Genomic DNA, 10,788 nt, shown 5'->3' with positions numbered 1-10,788 from the left:
AGACTACCCTGTACATAGACTGGGCATTTTCTTTCAGAGGGAGCTGCGCAGAACCAAGGGGAGAGATGAGAGATGAGGGCCTGATTTTCCTCTTACCTAACAGGGTGGCTCCAAGAGAACCTCAGGGAAGTCAGTGGTGTTGGAGCAGTGTAAACCAGATGCTAAAGAGTTTTCTTCTGGAAGTGCTTTCTAGAAGTCTGAAAGAATTCAGGCACAGTGGAGAGGCTGAAGTTTAAGGTTCACTCAGGCAAGAATAGGCCTTGCTACTTACTGGAATGCCTGACTTGGAAATGACATATGCTGAACTGGGAGCAAAGTCCTGTAATAAATAACCGTGGTTCAGTCATTTCCTCCTTTGTGTGGCAGAGAACTGGTAGTTGGTGAGGGATCCCTTAATGGCACCGGTACCAGTTTCACCTTCCTTTTCCTTCTTACTCCAGTGCTTATGAAAAAGAGAGAACTAAGCTGCAGAAAGCAGACAGTGAAGATTTCTTCTGGAGAGGTAATTTCCCATCCTGTGGGGTGCAATTTAGTTTACAGGGCTGCATTGCTTTGGAAAGAAAAGAACAGAGAGAGCCAGGCGTTGTCAGAAACCGGCCATTCAGGCAGGTGGGGGGGTGGCCACTTATGGCTTAACTGAGAATAAGCATTTTTAATGTTGAAATTGTGTATCTCAGGATTGTGTGGGATCTCCTCCATACATGTCCATTCTTGGCTACTGTCAGAGACTGGATCTGGAGCTAGCTATGCTTTTGATGCCACACAGTACGGCTGTGCTTCGTGTCTGCGTGTACCACTCCATCTTTGTTCTGGGTGACATTTCTGCTCTGTTCCTGTATTCTGGTTTCTGGCACAGGTGGAGAAGTATCTATCCGTTGTGAGTCACTGTGGCTGACCACTGCCATCTTTGGCCTATTTTTGCTAAGTACCATGCTTCTGTACCATCCTACATCACTCACAGTAACAGGGCATTGCATTGTTGAAGTTAATACGCAGATCCGGCTCCTGAATCCTGAATAAGAACATGAGGCTGTCGCTGTAAGGATAACTACTTATCAAAGACAAAAGTTCCTTCTTGACACAGTGTTAAAAACAGAAAACAACAGAAAAAAACCAAGCAGGCAGAAAGAACACATCCATGTTGCATTGGTAAATGTTGGTAAGTTATGTGCTTGAGAATTGTCTTAGTTACAGATGAGCTCTGGATGTTGACTTAGTCTCACAATGAAAATCAATTCTTAATGTAGTCCGCAGGTGCTGTGCTGGAGTCACAGCCCTTGCGGTTTCTCCAAGTGCCAGCTTTGGTTATTAAGGGTGACATTTCACTTCTTTTCTTGCAATTGGGTCACCCATGTGAAAATTACATTTGAAGTTCTTGCTTTAAAATGTGTGTTAGCACTGGAAGCTTCTATTTATTTTTCACTTTGGGATCACAATGCATATTATCATTTTGATCATTTGTCATTTTCAGCATTCTCTTATGATAACTTTAAAGTGGCAAGTCATTCTGGGCTTGTTTAGAAACCCTGTTCAATCCATGCTACTGTATAGCCCTTTATAGCCACAGAAAGGGCACAAAGATCATGTACCTTGTCGAGCACTTTCTGCTTTCAATTTTGCTACCCTAATAGACCTCCTTATGGTTAAGACACTGGTATAACCCACAACAAGTGGCAGGATCTTGCATACAGGAGTATATTTGCTCCTTCTATTCAGTCTGAAGAAAAGTTTGGTTATGCACCAGTCGATTTTAAATAAAACCATGGTTTATGGAAGCATTTCATACCTTCGTAAATAACATAGGTAAAAACTTGGGCATCTATAGGAAAGCAAGTGATAAAACAAGCCCTAATTCTCCCACTGCAGTGTTTTCTTTTAACATTGAAAGTTGTTAAAACAAGAGGGAAAACCCAATACTAACCCTGAACTGCATCTTGATTTTTAACGGTAATCTTCATTTTTCAAGAGCATGGGTTTCCAAAAAACAAAGTGGCAACCTGAAACACTTCTGATAATTTAGTTGCAAAGTTCTAAACCTCAGAAACTTGTATAACTCCACCATAAAATACAGAGAAATCATAAAATTATTCATATTATTCAATCTGAAAAGTAATGAAATCTGAGTATCTCTCAAAAATGTATACCATCCATATTACACAGAATTGTAAATAGCTATCAAACGTTTCAAACATAAGATTTTAAAACTTGACACATGATAGAAGAAGTCTTAAGGACATCATTGAAATTACTGATGTTTATTATTGGGAACCACCCAGTATGAAAATGTGTACAGTGACCTCTTCAAGGGTGAAAGCACCTCCAGAGTTACGTGGCAGAACTCAAGAGTAGGCCACCATGCTAGTGCTGCAGGTTCTTTGCTTTGTGTAGATGGTTTCATTGTTTCTGCAGTGAGTGTAGTTTATGATGATCTCTTCTGCTTTAACAAAATCTATACACATAATTATTTTAAGGCATTTTGCTATTATTATTTACAAGGAGACATCTCAAGGAAACCCCAACTGTCTGTTCTAATCCAAACCTGAGCCCTTTTCTCGCATAATGTTATGTTCTTCTTGGCACTGCAGGTTACGTAGAGTGAGCTGAAACATAATGGTGGTTTTCAGAAAGGTAAGTCCTATTCTTTGCTGTGATTTACTGATTAGCCTGAGGCCCACAGAGGAGAAAATCACAGTTCAACTCAAATATAAAATAACCCAGTATCAAAGAGGTATCAAATAGTATCAATTAAGATTAGAGCTGAAGATGTGTCTTGCCTAGCCTGGCTGTATTCATGCTGAGCTGGTGACCTCTGTCACAAGGTGTGGCACTGAAAGTGCACACACCTCGGAGTTTTATTCAACGCAACTGAGAGCTGTTAGTCTGTACTATTCCTTGTGGCATAACAGTTCTTCTTCTTGAGCAGTGTTTATAGATGCTTTACACTGCAGTTGTTTGGTTTTAAATGTAAGCCCATGAAGTATTTTGAGAGGAAAAAAAAATATTATTTCAGTAAAAGCCTTGAAACTTTGACAGTAAATGCTACAGTATGTAACTGAAGTTGCATAAAAGAAGACACTCAGCTAGAAAGCCACTTCATACCTATTGAAGATCAGCTTTATTCAGTTGTCATTCCAGCCATTACAGTAAAGCTTTTAGTTTGAAGCTGTATTAGTGCCTGGAGCAAGAGAAGGTATTCCTGGGGGCTTGGAGTTGAGGCATATAACAGGGGCAGTAGTGCAGCAACACAAAGATGCTGCTTATTCCTAGGAAAGGGCAGCAGTAGCCCAGACCTTCCTCAGGGACAGCAGCGCAGTTACTGGTAGTTTGCTCTGCAGAGGCAGGATGTTGCCTCTACAAATGTGAAGGGAGGAGCTGGGCTGAATTAATAATGTGTTGGGTTTTTTCCAAAGAAAGATCATGGAAGCACCCACATTTGTAAGGGATTTCAGTTGTATCTAAAAACTCATGTGACAAAGCCCTCTACATTTCCAGGCATCCAGTCTGGACACGTTTGTTTTTCTTGGTAAGGTCTTTGTTTCCAAGCATCCCTTCTGAAAGAATGCCATAGCTAATATGAGGCTGCCAAGACACTTCAGCAGCATTCACTGTGCCTCCTGCCAACCTCTGGGAGGTGCTGGAGCTGAGTACCCGCTGTCCTTGTGAAATGTGTTGCCTCATTTCCTCTTGTGAGACAGCTGGGTTTGGTTTTATGACTTCTTCAGTCATGCGCCAGGTCAGCTATGGAGCTGGGAGTAGAACTCAGAGATCCTGACATGATAACTGTTAGACTGTACTGCCTGGGAGCAGCAAGAACTTACTCAGTTAGACACTGCTAAAGTAATCAAAGCACTAAAAAATCAGGACCAAGAGCCTGTGAGCTATGTGGCATCAAGTAGATCACTGTGTTGATGATTGCTTTTCTTCTCATCAGGGTGATCATGTGTGGCTGGACACTCAACCAAACAGTGAATTCAATGTCCCTATTGGGGCAGTTGTGAAGGACTCTGACTCAGGACGAATTTTGCTGGAGGATGATGAAGGCAAGGTGAGCTACTCTGTAAATTTCTGTAAAATATGAACTTCTAAAACATAAAATTCTTTCAGTACGTTTAGTATAAATTTAGTATAAAGGTACTAAAACTTTAAATTTACAAAGTACTTTGTAAAGTACAAAGTACAGAAAAATGATCATATTTCCATCTAACCAAATGATCTGACTTTGGGAAAGTCTGGTAGGATATACTGAAAGAAAGGATGTAAAAATAAGGCAAGCATAGGGTGATACCCTAGTATCCCTAGGTCCCAGTACTATGATGATTTAGAGCTTCCTGAGCTAGAGGTTATATCTATGTAGTTGTGAAAAAAAAAATGGACAGGCTCCCTTTAGGTGAAAGAACGCCTACTCTTAGGTGAAAGAACAAACCTTAGGAGCTTTAGGTGAAATTGTGATCCCACTAAAGTCAATTGGGTGACCTCACCTGGAGTACTGTGTACAGTTCTGGTGTCCTCAACATAAAAAGGACATGGAACTTTTGGAACAAGTCCAGAGGAGGGCCACAAGGATGATCAGGGGGCTGGAGCATGTATGAAGACAGGCTGAGGAAGTTGGGGCTGTTCAGCCTGGAGAAGAGAAGGCTGCGTGGAGACCTCATAGCAGCCTTCCAGTATCTGAAGGGGGCCTATAGGGATGCTGGGGAGGGACTCTTCGTCAGGGACTGTAGTGACAGGACAAGGGGTAACGGGTTAAAACTTAAACAGGGGAAGTTTAGATTGGATATAAGGAGGAAATTCTTTCCTGTGAGGGTGGTGAGGCACTGGAATGGGCTGCCCAGGGAGGTTGTGAGTGCTCCATCCCTGGCAGTGTTCAAGGCCAGGTTGGATGAAGCCTTGGGTGGGATGGTTTAGTGTGAGGTGTCCCTGCCCATGGCAGGGAGGTTGGAACTAGATGATCTTGAGGTCCTTTCCAACCCTAACTATTCTATGATTCTATGATTCTATGATCTGCCTACCTCATGCAATGTTGTGGTTCTAATGACCTGATAGAGCTGCACCCTGAGCAGTGCTAAATGTGGTGATGTCCACAACCCACTTCAATGGCTTCATCCAGTGAATGTACCAATCATCTGGTCCTGGAGAGCAGCAACTGTTTTTCAGATTATGCTTGTTTGGCCATGGATTATACTGAAGCTTTATGGCTCTCCTTTGTTTGCTTCTGAGCAACAGCCTAACACATTAAAGCACATATCTTGCTTGTTCAGGAACACTGGATCACGGCTCGGAACATGCACATGGTGCGCCTTATGCACCCTTCCTCTGTCCATGGGGTGGAAGACATGATCCGTCTTGGGGACCTCCATGAAGCCGGCATAGTGCACAACCTCCTCATTCGCCACCAGGAACACAAAATCTATGTGAGTGCCAAGGCCCCTAGGCAGAGTACTTTCAGGAACAGCCTCTACTACACATTTAGTGAAGTGACCCAAGCAGCCTGTAAGCCTTTCATACATGGGGCTCTCTGTTTCCTTTACAGATAGAGGGTGCCAAGGAGACACAGCATAGTTTTTGTCTTATTTCATTCAAGAACTTTGGCTGTGAAGAAAAGAGCTAATAGCAGACTCTGAAATCACAGATATGTGTAGGTAGTGGCGCTGTTTACTTTCTCCTAGAGTTATCATTTTCCCAGTGACTGATAGTTAGCTAAATCCAGCCCATGTTATGTCTTATTGCTGCTATTAACTTCAGCTGTGACTCAGCATCAATCTCAATAGTACACAGTAACATGATTTGGATGCCCTCTAGTCGAAGTCAATGTTTACTTGATTCTGATGTAATAAAACAGATAAAGAATAAACCTGGATATTTAGGACCCCTGGTTTCACTTCTTGTCCATTACGGGTTTTATCTGTGACTGAGCAATTTGGCATTTTTAGTTTCTTTGTTCCTTAGTCCCCAGTTTCTAATATGATAATATTACTCAGGTCTTTCCATGCTTTGCTTCCAATGTTGTATAGGCTATAGGAGAGGAGCTACCTCTTACAATGCAGATGTGGTGATGCTTAGTGTAAATAAAGACTGATTTTATGGATGCTGCAGTTCTAACTACCAAGATGTGTGAAAAGGCCTGTTACATTAGACTCAGACTGCAGCTGTCTTATGTAGAAGTTCTTGAACAATACTATTGCCTTGCATTTCCAGAGCCTTCAACAGCCTTCTTTATTCAGTGGTGCTGTTGTTCATAAATGTAACTAAATGACTGTATGAATAATGCAAACCATAACTTTGCCCATTAGCAAAGTTCAGCTACCTCTGCACTAGAACACAAAAGCAGCTTAATAAAACACTACAAAACAGCTTATGATAACACACAAAAATCCCAGGTCAAACTGAACTTTATCATGCTTTAGCTTGAGACAGTGAACTAAGCTGTGATTTGCAAGGAGATTATAGCTAGGATTCTTTCTTCTGCGAAAAACTCCATATTCTGGGATATTTAAAGGCAGCTTATAGTGAGGAACCAGGTTCTCAGGTTCACCTAAGTGCTGCTATGGATCTCCTAGAATTCCCTTCTGCCTCTGTTTAGACTTACACTGCAAGTGGTTTTGGTTGTGTTCTTATTTGCAGCCAAAGGTAACACTCATAACTGTTTTCCAGACTTACACAGGATCCATCTTGGTAGCAGTGAATCCATACCAGCTTCTGCCGCTCTACACAGTCGATCAGATCAGACTGTACTGTAACAAGAGGATTGGAGAGCTACCACCTCATGTCTTTGCCATTGCAGACAACTGTTACTTCAATATGAAGAGGAATAAGAGAGACCAGTGCTGTGTCATCAGGTGACTGGACTTAGAGAGGATGAGTAGCAGAAACCAAGTCTGGCGTATTCAGGGGGCATCTCTGTGGACATAGGAGACCTTCTAAAGGGAAGGGCACAGATAAGACTAGAGATAACAATAAGGAAATATTTTCTCCCCTTCATTTTCAGATAGGGCTGCAGAAGGTAGAACATAAGCAAGGGATTTGTGAGGCCTATTGTTTTCCCCCAGAATCTTTGAATGTGGATATATATTCTGCACATGGTCACTACATATGGAAACATGAAATATGAGCCTGTGTGATGTGAGGCTATCTTTTACCTTGGGGACATGATGCTTGTGTTACATGTATTTTCTGAGAACAGAGATTTCCTGGAGAGAAACCTCTGCTAACCTGAAGATGGAGGGAAACTCTCTTCATTCTGTGCAGACAAAACACGTATCCACTTTCTGTTAATCATCAGTGTGAAGAACCAGATAATATCATTGTAATAATATCTGATTATAGCTGAGGCAACTCAGTTGATGTGTTAAAACCAGCACTGAAAATCTGGTAATGCCTTAAAGGTGAAAAGCAAGTGGTCATTTAATTTGCACTGGTACAGAATGTCATTTGTGGGTTTGCTTGGTTTTAATTAATGGGAGAATTTAGTCCTCACCCCAAGTCTAAAAAACAACTTAAATTTTAGCAGATAAGATAATGAAAGACTATATTCTCCAGCCTTCCATGAAAGACATTGATCTGCCCTTAACAGGGTAAATCTAAGTGAGCTTTATTTTACTTTCAATTTGGTCTGCCATTTTGCCACACTAGCCAAAAAAAAGAAGAAAGGAAATCTTCAATGACTTTGTTTCTTAACTGCAGTGGAGAATCTGGAGCTGGGAAGACTGAAAGCACAAAGCTAATACTACAGTTTTTGGCAGCGATCAGTGGCCAGCATTCCTGGATAGAGCAGCAAGTCCTAGAGGCCAACCCCATTCTGGAAGGTAGGTTCTTTAGCAAACATGCCTGATTTACCACCTTTATCTCATGATTTTGTATCAGGATAAAAAAGTCAGAAACAGATCTTTAAACAGATGCTAAACTCCTGAAACACTGGTGATGCATGGTACAAGTTCTCTATACTTTTCTGCCATGTCCTCATGAAGTCCACAGCAGCTCCCACAAGGTAACCTGGAACTGCTGGGAGCACAGGAGTCCCTGGGAATGCAGAGCCCAATGTAAAGACCCCTGGTTTAGCATTTACACTAGATAGCAGTGGCAAAGTGACTGGCCAAGCATGGATATATCTATAGGAGAAGCTCCAGACACGTGTCTCTCTCTGTAGAAGAATCAAATAAGTTCCCCGGACGTCCTTCTGGAGGTCTTCAGACCTGCCCCGCTCTCTTGGCTGGCCAGATTGGCTGGCTGCATTTGGAGCATTTGAATATGTCTTTTAGAACACTGTTATCTGGATGCATGGTATGCCTGCTTCTCTCTTTAGGAGGCAGCCTGAGATCAGATACTCTGCAGTGCTTGTCGTCACTGTCATTTCAAACACAAATGTGTAAAATGCTAGCAGAAAAAAGTAGGGCATAAAAAATAGACTTGATGTGCATTAACTGCAGTAATCCAGATCCTATCTCTGTCCCCTGCCCATCAGCTTTTGGAAATGCCAAGACAATTCGAAATGACAATTCAAGCCGCTTTGGGAAATACATCGATATTCACTTCAACCAAAATGGTGTGATAGAAGGAGCCCGGATAGAACAGTTCCTTCTGGAGAAGTCCAGGGTTTGTCGGCAGGTAAGGGTTAGGGCAGATGTACATTCTGCCTGCTCATTCCAAGCTTACACTGACAAGGCTGACCATTGGCCTATTTCTTTCTCTTAGGCTCCAGAGGAGAGAAATTACCACATCTTCTATTGCATGCTAATGGGGATGAATACAGAGCAGAAAAAGATGCTAAATCTGGGCACTGCTTCAGAGTATACTTATCTCACTATGGTAATAGTCTCTGCTTTCTTCTCATTATCTCAGCCATTTTCTTCTCCCAGAGCTGCAGATGGGTAGTTACCAAACATGAACAGTCCTTTCCTCTAAGTACCAGAAGCAGTAATGCTAAAAGTGTGAGCCTCTGTTTTCAGAGACCTAATTTAATGTCCACAAGTGGGAGGCAGCTTGTGGCAGTTCAAAGGCTATATCAAAGTCAGACTTAGGAAACATAAAGAACATCTTAAAGCAGGTGTGAAATATTCTCCACTTTCACAGGCAAGATGAATGCAGGGGATCTTATGCCAGGAAGAATACTAATAGGTATGTGGACCTTAGGGGAAAATGAATCAGTGCCAAGAATCTTAGTCCTTATATCTGATAAATCTTATACACATAATGCAGGAAGCTTGCATTCATTAGCTGATGCTAATGTCCCTGTCTGGGTTTATGTTGCCATAGTGGCAGCAGTGGGATGTTCATAGGTGAGAGTTTTTAAAACAGCTAATTGGTTTAGAGCAGGAAAGCCATGGTGCAAATCCTGTTCTTCAGCCTGTGCAGATACCTCATATTACATACATCAGCTGGTTTGGTTTGACCTGTTCTATAGCCATGAAAAAAAATGGGGCTAAGTGCTGCCTCTGCTGAAGTTAATGTGAGGTAGGCATCTAGTTTGAGAGGAAGTAAATTAAAGCAGGACTATAAAGCTGTTCCTGTAGTCTCAAAAGCAAAACCATTGAAGTTGCTGGAGATTTTATACAAATACATTTTCAAAATAGCAGTGATCTTGCAGCAAGAGCTGATAATTGCAATTCACATATTAGCCATTCCATTAAAAGATCTGAAGTTTCCTGATCAGTATTATACAGAGACAGGAAGATTAGATTAAAGGAGAACATATCTGTGCTTTTGTTCGGGTCAGCGGCTGGCACAAGTTTGCATGCTGTAAACTGAAATGTCTAGGAATACTTCACTTTTGTAATCATAACAATATATTGTCAGAAATAGCAGGGATAAAAAAAAAGGCATTTTCCCCATTTCCCGCAGGGCTGAAAATAGTCTCTGTCAGGAGCAGCATCCTAGGACCCACGTTGCAAGCTTTGTTGAAGGTTCTATTGATGATGCTTTAGATGCTTCTATCTGCCTTCCACTAGAACCTAACATCCTTATTTTGAGATTTGCCTTCTAGTACTGATCCAGTCCTACTTGCTTTGAATTGGAATTAGGGCTCTTACTTGTCCACTGACAAGGCAGAGAAGGAAACAGAAGAAACATGGCCTTGTAAATGTATGTAACCTTATTCAAGTTTCCTGTCCTTTACTCCAGAGCAGCCTTCACCTCACCTTTTCCTTCTGGTTTCCTTAGTATTCACTCTAGCCCTGGAGAAAAGCATTATTTAGCCCTCTGCTAATGTGTTCTTCTTGAGAGTAGAGCTGAGGGAAGAAACAGACATGGGAAAAACACACAGAATATCGGCATAGGTTTTTATCTTGCATCCTGTGGAAAGTGGATTACAGGGCATCCACATTGTGTACAAGGGTTTGTCAGCCTGCAGGTCCTTTCTTCCTTGTATGGGTGCCAGGAGGATTTTCCTTACCTGCAGGTGTGGTGTCTTGCAGGGCAACTGCACATTCTGTGATGGTCGGAATGATGCAAAGGATTATGCTCACATCCGCTCAGCCATGAAGATCCTCACATTCTCAGATTCTGAGCACTGGGACATCAGCAAGCTGTTGGCTGCAATCCTGCACCTAGGAAATGTAGAGTTCGAAGGTAAATTCGTAGAATAGAATAGAATAGAATCCTAGAATAATTAGGGTTGGAAAGGACCTTAAGATCATCTAGTTCCAGCCCCCATGCCATGGAACTCACCACTGTCTGTGCTTGGTCCTTCATTGGACTCTATGGTACAGGCCTAAAGGTGCTGCCTTCTTTCATCTGTACAGATTAGGTACAGATTAGGTTACACATTATCGTGGTTTAAACCCAGCCAGTAACTCA

At 42.0% G+C, this 10,788-nt stretch overlaps 1 protein-coding gene across 2 annotated transcripts in view; it reads left to right on the top strand.

Annotated features, from left to right (window-relative positions):
* Positions 1 to 389: 389 nt before the first annotated feature.
* MYO7B (myosin VIIB) overlaps positions 390 to 10,788 on the top strand; it is a 49,955-nt gene continuing 39,556 nt past the window's right edge. The window contains exons 1-10 of one of the 2 annotated variants that reach the window (XM_065675538.1): positions 390 to 502; positions 986 to 1,159; positions 2,586 to 2,628; positions 3,932 to 4,045; positions 5,259 to 5,411; positions 6,652 to 6,836; positions 7,681 to 7,802; positions 8,459 to 8,601; positions 8,689 to 8,802; positions 10,407 to 10,560. In XM_065675538.1, the coding sequence (XP_065531610.1) occupies positions 2,611 to 2,628; positions 3,932 to 4,045; positions 5,259 to 5,411; positions 6,652 to 6,836; positions 7,681 to 7,802; positions 8,459 to 8,601; positions 8,689 to 8,802; positions 10,407 to 10,560 (1,003 nt within the window). In that variant the 5' untranslated portion in view covers positions 390 to 502; positions 986 to 1,159; positions 2,586 to 2,610. Of the gene's footprint in view, positions 503 to 856; positions 1,160 to 2,585; positions 2,629 to 3,931; positions 4,046 to 5,258; positions 5,412 to 6,651; positions 6,837 to 7,680; positions 7,803 to 8,458; positions 8,602 to 8,688; positions 8,803 to 10,406; positions 10,561 to 10,788 lie in introns of both variants that reach the window. The other variant, XM_065675537.1, reaches the window with a different exon arrangement.

Source organism: Lathamus discolor, chromosome 3 (assembly GCF_037157495.1).
Source record: "Lathamus discolor isolate bLatDis1 chromosome 3, bLatDis1.hap1, whole genome shotgun sequence".
In the NCBI taxonomy this organism is placed as follows: domain Eukaryota; kingdom Metazoa; phylum Chordata; class Aves; order Psittaciformes; family Psittacidae; genus Lathamus; species Lathamus discolor.
This window is presented reverse-complemented; position numbering and strand designations above follow the sequence as displayed.